The sequence below is a fragment of the Salarias fasciatus genome, chromosome 6 (assembly GCF_902148845.1).
Source record: "Salarias fasciatus chromosome 6, fSalaFa1.1, whole genome shotgun sequence".
Taxonomy (NCBI): domain Eukaryota; kingdom Metazoa; phylum Chordata; class Actinopteri; order Blenniiformes; family Blenniidae; genus Salarias; species Salarias fasciatus.
Window position 1 is genome coordinate 34,455,452 of NC_043750.1, and position 16,472 is coordinate 34,471,923.

The window sequence follows — 16,472 nt, forward strand, 5'->3', positions numbered from 1 at the left end:
GTGAAGCATGGACGGGCAGCAGACAGGAGGCAGAGAAGGCCTGTCGTCAATTTATTTGTCAAAACAGAAGAAGAAAGCAATATGGAGGGAGATAAGCCGGCTGGCCTCATGGATTCTACTTGTTTGATTAAAAAAATGTTGAAGCAGTTTTCTGTTTTCCACACAAAGAGGAACACTGGCTAAGAATGCCCTGTTTAGTTGTGCAAGAAAAAATTGTGGTATCTCTTAGTTTTACTTTTCTTGTGGTACTACATTTGTTACAGACCTAAAAATGTAACTCCTGCCAAAAGCCAACTTTAGAGGGACTGCAGAGGGAGCACTGCACACACACAGAGACAATATGTTATGGTGTGCATGTTTTAGTTTTTTGAATATTTATTTTATTTGGAACCTTAAATATAAAACACATCACGTGTTAAATATATATAATCATGTCCTGTCGTTTTATTGTTAATGCAATACAGGAGAAAAGGGTGTATTTCAAGACATAGTTGGAAATTGCGATTATTTGTGATTAATCATGATTAATTAATTTGTACGCTGTGATTAATCTGATTAAAAATTTTAATCATTTGACAGCCCTACAAAAAATGTAATCAGTAACTTACTCTAATTACCTAAATTAAAAAGTAACATACCAGATTACTTTTAGTTACTTTTAGATTACTTCACCAATGAACATAACAATAAAGACAGGCAAACACGATGCATCATCCTCATGGCGTATTGACGACTCTACACACAGCAAACACTAAATGCTCTTAGTGTTGTGAACTCTGCTGAACTCTGTGTGTTCAGCCCCGATTAATACCGACAACATGACATCCTCTAACGTACTGAGTATCGTTCTGTCTTTCTGACTCAGCATCAGCTCCATCAGTTCAGATTGTGTTCCTCTCGGAGTTCTACAGTCCAGCAGCAGCACCAGGAGCCGTACTGACAGTGTTAATAGACATTTATATTACAAACTCAATCTGCTGTGTAGCTGTACTGCTGTAGTGAGGAGCAGTGCTTTGTGTTCAGGTAGCCCATGCACGATATTTTTTCAAGAGTTCAGAGTTCATTCATTCAGAAGGTAACACTCAGTCTCCAATAAATCCTCCATATAGGCTGAAGGTTTTATTGCCTCCGTCAGATTTTTCTGAGTTCAGCCTGGTGAGGCTGTGGTTCTCAACAGGCAGGTTACTGACAGGTTAGCAGGCTAATGACACTTTAGCTTCACTGTGAGTTCAGGTGTGTATCATAAATGTCGATGTTCCTTCAGGTTTGATGATGAGTCACTGGATATTTATAGCATTTTCACAGCTGGGAGGCAGAACTTAAATTGTACAGAGAAGTTATGGCCTCATCCTGACTTAAATATAAAATTATGTTCAAGTTTCCTGTCAAAGAATGACTTTCTCTCCCTGGGAGCAGCCATGACTCTCGCAGCAGGTGGTAAAATTCATGGCAACGTGGGTTGTTTCATTCACGGTTAAATATATAACAGTAGAGTGGGAGGCTGCTCCAAGAGAGCGGTCAATGCGGCATCTGTCCTTTATACATCTATGGAGTCTGTTATTTATAGGTCTATGGTGGTGTTGTGGTTTGTCCCATAAAATGCTGTCAAGTGCCAAAGTGTCACAATGTCTGTATGCGGCGCGTATGTCTGTTGTAATTCTGGTATATTCCGTCTGGTTTTAAAAAGTAATCCCGCCCAGTAATCTGTGTTTTTATCAGATACACATGTAATGAGATTACATATATTTTTATATACTGTAACAGATTTGTTACTTTTTCTGTATCCTAATTACATAACACCATTACTCCTCAACCCTTTGTGTGTACTGTGCTCTCTATTGAGTTTACCGAGTGTTGGGGGGGGGGGGGGGGGGTGCTGTCTGACTGTTTGTCTCACTTGTGTGTGTGTGTATGTAAAAAAAAAAGAAATGAAAAAAGTTATAATGCACAGTCAACTTGGATTTCCTCCACCTCCGTCCGGCACTACTGCAGTTTCTTTTGAAGTGATCTATTTTCAAATTTTTTCTCCACAGGGGTTTAGGTTGCCCTTTGATTGTTTTGGTTAAAGGTGGAGGTATTAAGTCCCAGGGTGGACTTCGGTCTATTGATGAAATCATCAATGATAAAATCCCATGGTGCAGGTAAAATTACAGCAGGTGTGCTCTGTAAAATGTCTCACTACATTCCGTACGGACAAGCATTCTTCAAATTTGGCATCCATTTTGTTTCTGCTTGCTGTTTTGGAGTAGTTATTTTTGTTCTAGTTCATTTGCGATCAACTTCCCTTGTTAGCATTGTTTGGTCTACTTGTTGAATTGTTTTCCCTTGTAGCTGTATCTGTTTGTCACGGTGCGGGCTGGAAGGATCCAAGCACAGCACAGGTTCAGCAAAACTCCTTTATTTTCACAAACATGAGGAACTCACTGAGGAGCTGATTTGATGCAGGCATGGTACCAGGGATGGAAAGACGCGACAGACCCACAAGGAGCCGACCAGACAAGCAAGGGGAGCAGGACCTCAATAGGGGAGACACAGGTGCAGCACATTAGGAAGATAACGAATGTGATCAGCCAGGAGAACATGAGGAGCAGACAAACAGGTGAGACAGGGCATGCACAATGGACAAAACAGGCCCCGAGTGCCCTCACCTGGCTGTAGAGGCACAGGGCATAACACTAATCAAACAAAAACAAAAATCAAGTGCTCCTTAATATTGACTGCAAACATTTGAAAGATTTCAAAGGTTTTCTTATGTTTCAGTGAAATTGTGATAATGAGTGGAATTTGGACCCAAGAGCTGACTGAGAAACGTGAGTATAGACGTGAGTGTTTTATTGAGAGTTTGAGTGGTCTTTGAGCTGAATCTGAGTGTGGGAGCCATGGACAGATGTTGTCACACCACTGGATTGCCGCCATCAGGAAGATCACTAGGATCACTGCACTCTCACAATCTGCGCAGAGGGAGAATACAGGAATGAATACAGCGAAGCATAAAAGACGAAAAGTCTTTTCTGAAGTCGGAGCCTGAGGGACATGTACCATGGGGGTAAACTGATAACCTGGCGATCGGTGGAAGTTCAGCTGCAGCCTTTGTTGAAGTATGCTGATAAGGCTGGAACACTGGGGCAGGCAGCCACCCATGTGGGCCGGTTCTCTTAGGTATTGGCATGGCCCTCTGCTTGAGTGGGTGGGGTTGGCTCTTGGGCTCTTGGGGCTCTGGGCCCTCTGCTCTGTCCGCTCAGGGTGTCCGATACCTGGTGGAGTCGCTGCCTGCTGGTCTTGGTCCACTGGAGTCAGAGCCTAGGGTCCAGGCTGGGGACTTCCTCTGCCCCCTTCTGGACGGGTGGGTGGACGTCTGCCTGGGAGTGTGGCTGGGATCTGGGCTCTGGAATGGCTGCTGGTTGTCTGGGCCCTGAGGGCCTCTCTGGCCTGCTTCTGGTCTCCTCAGAGGTCAGAGGTCATATATGCATGATCACTGTCACATTTGCATGATCACACTGAACCTGAATCACTCTTCATATTCTGCATGTGGACTCGATGCTCTTGTGTAATTTCATACCAGGATCCTCAGCTTGAACGTCCCAGACCAATACCAGGTATGTTCTCAAACAGATGTCAGTAGGATGCCCTCTGTCATATCTTTATGCAGGTGTAGCAGCCAGTCGTCTCTAGTGTTGATACTAATTTAAGGATTGTCTCATCCTTGCAGTCTCTACCTTCTGTCCACTCTTTTTTTTTGTTTGCTTGCTTATTCACTTGTTTGTGTCTTCCTGTCTTTCTGTCCCCCCTGTCAGGTCCAGCAGCATCATGTATCAGTACTCAAAATAAATAAAGTAAGAAACTATATTATTAAGAGGAGCTTTATACTTTAAAGCTCCTCTTGGAAGAGCAAATCAGCCGGGCACATTACAGCAGCCAGATCTCCATTCTGCTGTTTTGATGCTGGATAGGACAGTTTTATTAAAGAAAAAAACAACAACAAAAAAACAAGGAAACAAAAAAGAAGTGCTTCTGCTGAAGAGGATGGCCCATCACGGGTACACCTCAGACCGACCGTCTCCCGTGTCCACTCCGCTCACCACATAGACAAGGACAAACACACACACATAACAGCAACAGAAACGATGGACATCCAGAAAAAAAAATATGTGATATTAAAGTTTTTTGACATTTAAACAATTCAACATTAAAAGGTAGAATTGAGAACTTTGAACATCATTCCATAATGAAAAAAAAACTCTTTTAATTGGAGCATATTGTCAGCCGTCATGATGCACATATTTACAAATTCACCCACACAACATGCGTTTGATAATAATGTTGTTTATTCAATGCTGTATTACTAATGCATCAGTTTTGCTCTGTGTATTTTGTCTGACATGAAAACAGAATTACACAGTAAATAAATTAGGAACAGCATTAACTTTAAAGGTGCATTGAGGAGTTTGCACGTTTTATGCGAAACAGCGCCCCCTGCAGGCCTTGGACGTAATGCAGCTTAGTGAAAAACTCGTGCCTGTGGCTCCCGTGCCCCGAGGGGAACTCCTTCCTCGCTTGTTTAGTGGCGCTCAAGTAAAATTTAAGTTTCTTTTACCTGGTGGAGTCTGTGCTGGAATTGTGACAGTGCTAGAAGCCAGTCTTTTCTTGATTTCTGGAAGCTCCTGCTCAGTTGTTGCTCACTAAGCATCTGGTGGAGTAATGGCGGACAAAGCGAAACTTAAGGAAATCAGGTCAGTGGGAGTGCACATTCCTTTCAAATTCTCCCCCAAAAAATGCTGGTGCAGGACCGGCACTACAACTTTCAAGTGACAATTTAGAGGTACTTGTTAGAGGTACTTGTAATGAATATGTCAGGGCACATTGTACACATCATTAAAAATGTGTAACATGTTTATGGTAGAAAATAAGTATTTTTAAGGTTGTAAAACTCCTTAATGCACCTTTAAGAGAAGAAACAAGAAATTGTGAAAAAAAATATATATTGGGATTACAGATTACAAAGAAATAAGGAGATGGGAAGAACACTATTCTATTAAAACTTGAGTGTTTTCTTGAGTTATTGCAGATATTTAGAAACAAAAGGAAATAAAAAAACAAGTGACATTTCAGGATATAAAGTGAATACATTCATTTTGTTATCATTTAAAAAACATATATATCACAAAGGCCACAGCTGGCTTTGGTATTGTTTTTCATGGAACTCATGCCGCTTAATCAACCCCTGCAGATAAAAAAGAAAAAAAAAAGTGTGTTATTAAAATCAAACAGTCTCTATGAGGACACATTAGTCTCAAAGTGAGATTGATAATAAAACTTACAAGTGATTGGCCCAACAGAGATGGGAGTGACTGAATCAGAGCTGAAAACAGACCGACCTGCTCTTCTCCTTCTGCAAGACTACAAGGTACAGAGGTTTTAGGGGAGGAGGAGAGAGAGAATGATTATTATGGATGAGAATAAAGCCGCTTGAAAAAAGAAGTTCCTCAATTTGTCGATCAGTCGGTCAGATGGATGGACAGATTCTGATGCTGATGAAGTGAAATTTGTGACTCACAGTGAAGCAGCTGTACTTCCTCATGTCACAGAGGGTGAGGTTGCAGTGAAGATACACGTCTCTGTGTTTTCCATTTGGGAGGAAAAACAGAGCAGAGAAACGAGCCCGAGTTGATCTGCCGTTCTCAATCACCTCCACCTGCCGAGGGTCAACGGGACACCTTGAAGAAAAGATGGAGGAGATCATCAGGGTCATTACATGTTACTGGATCCCACAAGGTTTCTGCTGAGGCTGAGGAGGTGCACGTACCTGTTCTGGATTAAAGGGTATTTCACAGGAGATTGAGGGCTTCGAGAGTGACTTGCGAAGCAGTCCTCCAGAACAACAGCAAAGTCTGGACCCCTGTTCTCCACAGAGACCCCCACATACAATGGGGAGCCCACTGGGAGGGTCACCGACCCTGGTGGGTAAGTGTCACTGAAGGCGGAGCTACGGTACAGAGACATGGCAGCTCTCGCTTGGCTGCCCAAACCAGAAATGCCACCATTCTCCCTGTCAAAGGAAATAAGCTGTATTAACAAATGCAGCTCGAAAATAATAGATTTAAAGTTATTTATTATTGTTGTTGTATAAATATTCCAATTTAAAGGAAGAGAGAATGAATTCTGATGACCAAGTCATCATATCCTGAAAGTCACCAAGTTTTGGACCTTTTTTTTGTTCTTCCAAGTTTAAAGCTGCTATTAAAGCCATAAATGGAATGTAAACATGAACAGTAACAGTAATATTAATAATGATTAGTTGAACAAATATGTACCCAGCCAAATGAGGATGATGAAAAAGAAAAAGAAAAGAACATATTATAAAAATCAACAGTCACAGAAACAGAATTATCTGTCAAGTGACAAATGTTAATAGTAAATAATGTCAGTGAAGGCTCAATAAAGGTTTTCTTACTCCAGGACTGGCCTGACAGCCACATCAAGGGTGCTGTCTGTATCCAGAGGATACGTGCAGGAGATGGGAACTCGATGTGGAACGCTGAAGGATGAGTTTTGTGCTGAGTAGATGAATATATTGTTGACGTATGTCACATGTGTGAGGTTGGTCTGAAAGACATACGACAGACTACTCAGTAAGGTGAAAGATACAGCAACTGTAGCATATGTGGAAGTCCTTAGTTAATGCTCCCATGAAGATAAATATGTAAAAAAAAAAAAACTTTAAATTCAAGAGACCACAGTCTTAAGTCTAACAATACATACTGGATTATAACAACATGGAAATATTAAAATGATTATTGATTATGTGCCCAAACATCCATAAATAACAGTTGGTGATTTTCTCCTTGTTCTCTAATCTTGTGTACAATGCCACATGCCAAACATGCGGGCCCCTTTGACACATATGAAAACTCATGTCGAATACATCCCAGCTATGCCACTGGCATGTACAGTTTGCAAACTGGCATCATCACTCATGATATTGTTTTCAAACTCATCAGAAGATGCTGTAGCAGAGCACACACATAGGTTAGTCAAAGAAAAAACAAATACCTTCATTAAATTTCCACAGGCTTCTGGTTGAGTATCAACTTCATACCAAATCCAGCCATAGTTCTCTCTGACCCAGGTGCAGTTGCGATCAGCCAAGTGTCCAGAGAATGGGTCAAACCCAGAGGCTACCAGGCGATTTGCCTGCACTTGTATTTGGATTTTGCTCTCTTGACAATAAAGATGAAAAGCATCCAGAGGTGGATCTGAAGCTAAAGGAAAAGACAAAAGAAAGACAGAGAAGAGGCTGAGAGGCTAACTTATGTGCAGATTTTTGGAAATAAAACATATAATGAATCTTATACATGTTAAAGAATGAAAATACCCTTACCTTCACATATAACACTGGCATCTTCATGGTGACCACAGTTGTGGACTCCAAATCCTAAATGTCTGCATTCTGATATAGATGGCTCATTTCCAGAACAATAAACGTCGTCCAACCAGATGGGTCCTCTGCCAGCTCCAAAGGCTGCATTAGACAAAGCTGATTGGGCCCTTCCACAGTCCAGTTGTCTGCACACCACATTAGCATTGTCCAGGTCCCAGTGATCATCGCACACTGTCCCCCACTGTCCAGCATGGAAGATCTCCACTCTGCCTGAGCAGCGGTTTCCAGAGTCGGCAAGTCTCACTGGCGAAGCAGCTGACAGGAAAAGAAAGGAAGATAGATGAGGAGGTACTCAAAAACACACAGTATGGTGTCTCTAGTTACACAAATCTGTACTTACCTTCACAGACGACACCAGCATCTTCCTGGTGGCCACAGTTGTGAGATCCAATGCCTTGGTGCCGGCATTCAGACAGCTTTGTTTCACTGCCCGTGCACACAACGTTATCATACCAGATGGGTCCGCTGCCCTGTCCAAAGCGTGCCTGTGTTGGTGCTGAGAGGACTCTGCCACAGCCCAGCTGTCTACACACCACCTCAGCATCGAGCAGGTCCCAGAGATCATCACACACTGTCCCCCACTGTCCAAAGTGGAAGATCTCCACTCTGCCAGAGCAGGAGCTGTTTCCTCCATTGGCCAGGCGCACTTCTCCCTCAACTCCTGTGTCGTCACCAGGTGGTGCGGTTATGTTGAAAGGCGGTCGACGGGTTGGCAAAGATGTAGTTGAGACGGTTGCAATGTTTGTGCTGTTCACAGGTGGAAATGGCGGCCATGCTGTGCTGTTGCTGTCAGGCTGACCTGAAAGAAAATGTTCTGTGAACTGAGAAGATGACAAGAACAGTCTGTGCAGCATTTCTGTGTACAACTGTGTTCATCCTACATTTAAATGGACTTAAGGCAAGATTTGTGAAAATCTACACATGCATTTCCACTTTATTCAATGCTAATGGGTCGTGAAGCATTAAAAACCTAAAATAATAGGCCAATCCGCGTATCTGTCTGTTGCCTTATACAGGCTGTGTGCCAAATAATTTGTTGCTGTTCGGGGTCCGAATTTCCCGCGCAATCGTGGGGATGTGACGTAAATTGACACTGTATGCGCGTTGCCGAACAGGAAGAACATGGCCGCCGTGGACACGGACTCAAACACTGCTGGGACCAGGGGCAGGCAGTGTTGCCAACTTGGTGACTTTCTTGTTAAATCTGGCGACTTTCCAAAGCCTCTTTTCGACTTTTTTTTGTCAAAAGTAACTAGCGACAAATTTAGCGGCTTTTCCTGGTGCTCTGGAGACGTGACAGGACGTCTTCGCTGTTCTCAGCAAGCAGCGGGTGCTGCGTGAGCCTCTCCCCCGTCCCAAAGCACTCACAGACGGCCAGTCTCAGCAGCGCTCCCTGCTGAGTTGGGGCCGATTGGGTAAACGGCCTGGAGCTGCTCCACGGCGGCGACGTGAGAGCTCCAGCAGCCGCGGCCTGCTTCACGCGCCTCCGTGGTTATGCGGCGGGTCCCCGCGCGCTCCGCGGCCGGCACAGAGCGCGTCTCCGCCCGGGAGCGGAGATCCGGAGCTGCCGCACCGCGGCTTGCTCCACGGAGGCGCGTGAAGCAGGCCGCGGCTTCCACGGGCCGAGTGGAGCTGCCCCACGGAGGCTGACGGGAGAGCTCCGGATCTCTGCTCCCGGGCGAAGACGCGCTCCGTGCCGGCCGCATAAACACGGAGGCGGAGAGGAGCTCCGCGACGGATTTAAAAATGAATCGTTAGATTAATCAATGCATCGAACAACTATTTCCTAGATTAATCGATTACAAAAGTAATCGTTTAACGCAGCCCTATTATCAGCGTTATCTCGTGAGTCAAAAAAATAAATTAAAAAAAATAAAAATATGACCGAAGCCGGACAGGCACCCGAATAAATATTGGATATGCGTTTGATTCATGGAGGGAACTTCAGCTGCATTTGGGAATGAAAATGGATGCTTACAAAAATCACATAATATGCACTGTGGTCCTGCAGTAATCCGCGACGTAGTAAACAGCATGAGCATCCCTGGTGCAGCGCTGTGAAGACGGACATTCTGTAAAATGTTTGTGCGCGCTCCCGTGCCGCCTTGGCTGGTGGCTGCAGTTACCCGCAGCACCTATCGCGGCAGCACTGAGGTAAATTTTGAAAAGTTGCCTTAAGTCCCTTTAAATGTGAGCAATAACAATTGGAACTATTCAAAATGTATTCAGAATTGGTTACCTTCACAAATAACACTGGCATCTTCATAGTGACCACAGTTGTGGACTCCAAACCCTGAATGTCTGCAGTCTGATATAGACGATTCATTTCCAGAACAAAAGACATCATCCAACCAGATGGGTCCTCTACCAGGTCCAAAGGCTGCATTAGATAAAGCTGATTGGGCCCTTCCACAGTCCAGTTGTCTGCACACCACATTAGCATTGTCCAGGTCCCAGTGATCATCACACACTGTCCCCCACTGTCCAGCATGGAACATCTCCACTCTGCCTGAGCAGCGGTTTCCAGAGTTGGCAAGTCTCACTGGCGAAGCAGCTGACAGGAAGAGAAAGGAAAATAGATGAGGAGGTACTCAAAAACACACAGTATGGTGTCTCTAGCTACACAAATCTGTACTTACCTTCACAGACGACACCAGCATCTTCATGGTGGCCACAGTTGTGAGATCCAATGCCTTGATGCCGACATTCAGACAGCTTTGTTTCACTGCCCGTGCACATGACATTATCATACCAGATGGGTCCGCTGCCTTGTCCAAAGCGTGCCCGTGTTGGTGCTGAGAGGGCTCTGCCACAGCCCAGCTGTCTACACACCACCTCAGCATCGAGCAGGTCCCAGAGATCATCACACACTGTCCCCCACTGTCCAAAGTGGAAGATCTCCACTCTGCCAGAACAGGAGCTGTTTCCTCCATTGGCCAGGCGCACTTCTCCCTCAACTCCTGTGTCGTTACCAGGTGGTGCGGTTATGTTGAGAGGCGGTCGACGGGTTGGCAAAGATGTAGTTGAGACAGTTGGAATGTTTGTGCTGTTCACAGGGGGAAAAGGTGGCCATATTGTGCTGTTTCTGTCAGGCTGACCTGAAAGAGAATATTCTGTGAACTGACAGCATGACAATGACAGTTTGTGCAGAAGTAAACATTTGTGTGTACAACTGAAACAACTGAATTAATTTTACATGTGAGAAGCAACAATTGCAATGTATTTCAAATTTACACAAGAATTATTTTTTCTTGCTGTTACCAGGTGGTGTGGTTATCTCAAATGGGGGGGTGATGTGAGCTGGTGAGGTGTACTCTGTTCCTGGGTTTGTGGTAACTCCTGGTGGTGTTGTTGAATCCACCTCTGTTGGTTAAAAAAAAGAAAGAAGAAAACAAAATGAAAACATTAAAATGCAACAATGTAGCCTCTGCAAACTTGTGTGAGGATGATTTAATAAGAGCATTACCTGAACAATATGCAAGATTACATGTGCTTGGTGCTACAAGTTTATAGACATAGTAGCCTCCATAGCAGCGTTTCACGTGGATTTGGTGATTTTGGAAATTGCAGCAATCGCCTCTCCAGGAGTTGCACACAGTGCGATTGACAATCACGCCTGACTGTGTGGGATGAGGTTCAACTAACCATAGAGGAGCGTGTGTCCCACACCTATGTTGTTCGATACACCTCTCTGGGATACGAGCACTGGTTTGACCAAGGAACATGCGATACCAGCCTTGCCAGTGGATATCTCGATCACAACGGACTCCATTTCCACTTAAATTTGTTGATCGCCATTCATCATTCAGTACAGTGTAGTCATAACAGGGGTCAGCACATCGGGAAGTGCCATTATGAAGGATGCAGTCCATGCCTATAGGACAAACTGTTCCCCCACACACAGCCTGGAAAGACTTGAAGGAAGGCCCTGACGAGAGTTTTGACACAGAGTCCAGGCATTCAAAGGACCCTGGTGTGTTTTTACAAAACTGATGGGAGTTGCAGGGAGAGTCTGGGAGGGAGCACTCGTCGACGTCCACACACCCCCTTTCAGGTGACCAGTGGTAACCTGATCTGCAGCAGGAGGAGTCACTGCACCGCTTTGCATCATAGCAGGTCAGACCATCGCCTACAAAGCCATCCTTACACAAACACATGTAAGGATGGGCGCGGCCCGAGAAAGTGTCGCCTTGTTCTCTTTGATCCAGGCAGAGGGCCTCAGCGTGACATGAATCACAGCTTGTGGTCTGGGTTCCTGTGGAAAGGCAAAGGAATGCATTCACTGTCATTAAATTTACTGAACTAATATTACCAGCGTATTGTGTTGTGTTGTTTTTTTGTATGCCAGGTCATACTTCTGAAAAAAGATTATATCTTAAATGAGTTCATGCCACATTTTGAAAGACATTTTGTAATGGTTATTTGATATCTCACGATTCCAACTGTACATTTTTCATGAGTATACAGTCGACCTGCCATGTGGAATGCCACGTACCACAGGTTGGTCAATGCTGCATTGAGTGTTTTGGTCCAAGTTAAGAAAGTTAAAAAAATTGATCCATATAAGTCTGCAAAAAGTCATATTGCTCAGACGATATTCTCATATATATTTGGTTCCATATATTTTGTGTCATCTCTTTTACTATTTAGCACTCATTTAAAAACAGCAATCATGATGCTGTATTTCTATGTCTTCAAAGCTTTAAATGGTCTCGGCCCCAGATACACCTCAGATTTAATCATCTAATGTGAAACATCCTGAGCTCTGAGGTCTTCGGGAAGAGGTTTACTCAGTGTTTCATTGTCAGAAGAAACCAGGTGAAGCAGCTTTTATTTCCTATGAGCTACACCTGTGGAGCAAACTTCCTGAGTGCAATCACTTCTTTTAAATCAGGCCTTAAAACATTATTTGCTCAGGTTTTCGATTCAGCCTTTAATTTTACAGATTTTATTAACTGTTGACAAAGTTTTTAGCTTTTTTGTTTTGATTTTGACACCTTTATTACTCACTTTGTTTTCATGCATTTGTTGCATTTCCTTACAGAGCACCATCAATTACCTTATGTCTGAATATTGTCCAAAAATACACACTTTTCAAGTTTTTAACCAGTTGTAAAATTTCAGTCTTACATAATTATTTAAGTTTAAGAGAAATTTAGGTTTAAGAGAAATAAAAGTGTCATGAAAATTTAAGTGATTTCTTTTGTTTGTTTGTTTTAAACTGAGTGTTTTATGTGTCTAGAATGAACCTTTAATGAGTTTCATAATAAATCCAGTCCATTAAAGGAAAAAAGTGAGCAAAAGTCTCAAAGCTCAAACTTCAGTGGGTATTTATCTATTTTTTAGCTGACAAAGAAAATAGATGGTTTACCTGAAGTTCCGCCTGTGAAAATATGCAGAAGTAGCAGAAAAAACAGCCCCTCAGACGCCTCCATCATTCATCAGCAACACAGTACCCAGGTACGAAACAGGTCTAGTGTACCCACAGAGCTCGGCTGTGACAATTTATAGACCTGTTTCTGTGTCACAGGTCCATTAAAATTGATGATTAGTGGAACGAATAAATGAACCATTTTCACCATCAGTTCAGATGAGTTATTCATTAAACAGTGAAAGAAACAGGTGACATTCAGACAGAACTGGCACTCAAACAAAACTACAGCAATATAATTCATGGTACTTCAACTCTTCCAAGGTCGCTTTTGAAACTTCAAGAGGCCTCACGTGTGCACAGTCCCACAGCACAAAAACATAAAGTCTTTGTGGCTGTGTGTATTTTCCTGGCACTCAGAAAAGGCATTTCAATAAATCATCTCTGGGTTTGATTGCTGTCTTTAAAACGTGATGTCATGGAGCTCTGACTGGAATTTTCTCTTTGTTCTGTGTTTACTTTGTTTGATCAATGTTTCACATCAAGATGAGAACCGTACATTTAGTCATATTTAGGTTCAAGTGTTATGCATGAAATAAGTGGGATTATTTCCCTAAGGTGGAAACAACAAACCATGCATTCAATGGAGGAATGTTGTAGTATGTATTCAATGGGCCTGTTAGTATTTGTCATGAAATTGTATTAAGTATTAATTGATTCTTCATATATTGTTGTCATTATTTACTGCAGACTTAACTTCACTTGACTTTATTAAAGGATCACATAAAAAAAAACACAACACAAATAACTCAAAGTGTGAGCAGCAAATTAGGTCAAGTGCAAAATGAGCACAATACACAGAGCACAACACCAGGGGAATCAAAGCTGATCAGAATGTACACTCAATAAATAAGTAAATAAATATACATAAATATACAAGAAACAACCAGGTAAAATGGTCAAACGTGTCACACAGTTATTTCCTCCTTTGCGTGGTGTTTAGAGCCCTGATGGAGAGCAGCACAAAGAGAGGATTATATCTGTTGTTAGTAGCTGGGGAACAGCTAGTCGGACATGAGAAGGAAGCAGGCGTGCATTTACTGCCTGCTACTGCCTTTCATCTGTTTATCTTTTCCAAGATAAATGTGTGACTGTCTGCTTTGATCATCTACTACTGCATCTACAGTGTCCTAATTTAGACTTTTACAACACTTTAGTGTCGGTTTGTTTCTTTGGGGGAAGTTTAAAGTCCTGAAAAACATCCGGTAACTTTCAGTCACTTGTAACCAGGAACGTGATGCACAAACACGTTTTTATCTTCTGAGTGATCATGTCCTTGACCATGGAGAAACAAAAGAAATGAAACCTATCGCTTACAAAGAAACGGTCTTTTATTGTCTGATTCTGTAATTTTATAAAGCTTGCTTCCTTCTCACGATACATTTACAACTCAATAACAATTTCTAAATATGAATTATGAATAGTAAAGTTAAGTTTAACATTGAGCTTTTAAACTAAAGTGTAGAAACATTAATAATGTCTTTTTTTGGTGTTTTTCTGATATTGCATGTGAAGAATGCCATTCAGTAATCATCTTTTTTTTTCTTTGTTTTTTTCCAGGTGGAGAACAAAGACAAATCTGTCCCCCTTTACTTTCCCCAGTTCTTTTGGAAAACCCCCAAGACCAAATTATCCCTCTGCTTCAAGACCAAAGCAGAGACACAATCTGTCTGGGTCTCCTGTTTGGCTCTGCACTCATTAGTTAAATTTTCACTCCTCTTCATCATGTTAAACACAGGATTAAACTCAGTCCAATCCCACAAAGAGTTTACTGGGAACACAAAGTCCAGATAAGACAAACCTCAAACCAAGCAGGAGATTTGTTTTTTTTCAAAGTAACTTCCTTGTATTCCAAGAAGACTGTTGACCTATTTTACCTTTTTCCATGAGCGGCCTTTGCTGGAAAAAAAAAAAAAAAAAAAGTTTTCAGTTTTCATCCTTTATGGAAGCAATTCTGCAGTGTACTTTTGCATCTTATGGCTGGAGTTGCTTTGAGTGGCAAATTCATGTGAAACCCAAACACGGGTCATAGTTAAAATGAAAATACTCTTCTTATGAAAATTAAAATAAAGACCTTTCTAGAGTTTTGATAGTGTCTTGAATGGATCTGCAACATAGACTAGGCTGAGCAGGATGATGAATAGATGAAATGTAACAGGATCAAGAACTGCTCAAACATTTAACATTTTTTTTTGTATTTGCAAAACACACACATTCTACACTTTATATTTTTGGTCACTTTCCAGAAGGCTGTGCGTGTGTTTTGCTTAAAGCCTCAACCCGTCCAAGGACAATAAACATCATCTCTTGTCTTGAAAAGAGGTCTGTGGTGTGTTACGAGCGAATATGTCTCGACAATCGGCTCGACCAGAGGTGCACAACAACAGCCACAACAACAACTTGTAATGACGTCATGTTGAACACTTTTTTTCGTTGATTGCGCAGTACTTTTTGTAAATGAATGGGTGTCTGATGCTTTACTTTTCAACTATTCATGATGAATCAGCACCTTAGATTGCTATCCTATACATGTGTGTTTAGGTTGCAATCAGGCTTCATAAAGTTGGTTTTGTAAGATGTAATAAACGACACACTGTGGATAATCCCAGATACGTATAGTTTTTGACTTCACCCTCATCAACATTTGCATGTGGACCCAAACCATCACAAGCTCTTTGCAGGTATGATGTTGAATAAAAAATTGATTGACTTACAGATAGACTGTGGTGCTATTTGTAATGAGACGCCAACGCACCTGCTATATCCAGACACACAACTGAAAAAGTCAGAGAAAGTACTAGTGATGTACAACAAAACTAGATTGAAACCACTTGGAAAGTGTAAAGTCAAGCTCAGAAATCCAAGAAATGATAAACTGTATAGATTTGAGTTGCAAGTTGTAGTCAAGGATGACAGGAGGCAGGCCAGTGAGTTTCAGTGAAGCGGATTCAAGTTCAGTCCGAGAACACCCTGGCAATAGACGACATAGAGACTAAAGTGTCACTATCTAGTGTCCTGAGCAGATTACTACAAAGAAGAGGAACTGCTGAACATGGACAAAATAAAGACTGAGTTTGAAGATGTTTTCACTGGTATAGGCTGTCAAAAAGGAGAGTACACTGAAATGAACTAAAGTGTCCCACCAGTGAACCTACCACAGTGCAGAGTGCCAGCAGCTATGATGGCACCACTCGTGGAAGAGTTGAAGGTCTTGGAGATGAAAATCATCATCGTGCCAGTTGAGCACAATACTAACTCGATAAGCAGTATAGTGTCAGTGACTAAAGCACGTGAAAAACCAAGGATATGCACTGACCCCAAACCACAGAACAAATCCCTGAAGAAGAGTCATTTTAAACTCCTCAGCATTGATGACATCTTACCTGAGTTCTCAATGTTTTTGAAGTGAAACATGAATTTTGGCATTTGAAACTGGTTGAGTGTTGAGGAAAATATACACTACTCTACACTACTCCCACCCTCTCTGACGTGTCAAACTCCATCTCTGTTTCAGCTTCTTCCTCCTCAAGGAGTGGTCTGTCTGACACTCTTAACATGTTGATGCCTAAAGGCGCCAACTCCTGAAAGAATGATGGAACTGAA

At 42.4% G+C, this 16,472-nt stretch overlaps 1 protein-coding gene across 1 annotated transcript; it reads right to left on the minus strand.

Annotated features, from left to right (window-relative positions):
* Positions 1-4,350: 4,350 nt before the first annotated feature.
* On the minus strand, positions 4,351-16,100 carry LOC115389844 (deleted in malignant brain tumors 1 protein-like). The gene is made up of 10 exons (XM_030093411.1): positions 16,025-16,100; positions 10,078-10,398; positions 9,678-10,028; positions 7,779-8,099; positions 7,379-7,729; positions 7,051-7,259; positions 6,452-6,603; positions 5,804-6,046; positions 5,555-5,714; positions 4,351-4,374 (listed from the first exon to the last, which is right to left on the minus strand). The coding sequence occupies exons 1-10, from the start codon at positions 16,098-16,100 to the stop codon at positions 4,351-4,353; spliced, it is 2,208 nt and encodes a 735-aa protein (XP_029949271.1).
* Positions 16,101-16,472: the final 372 nt, after the last annotated feature.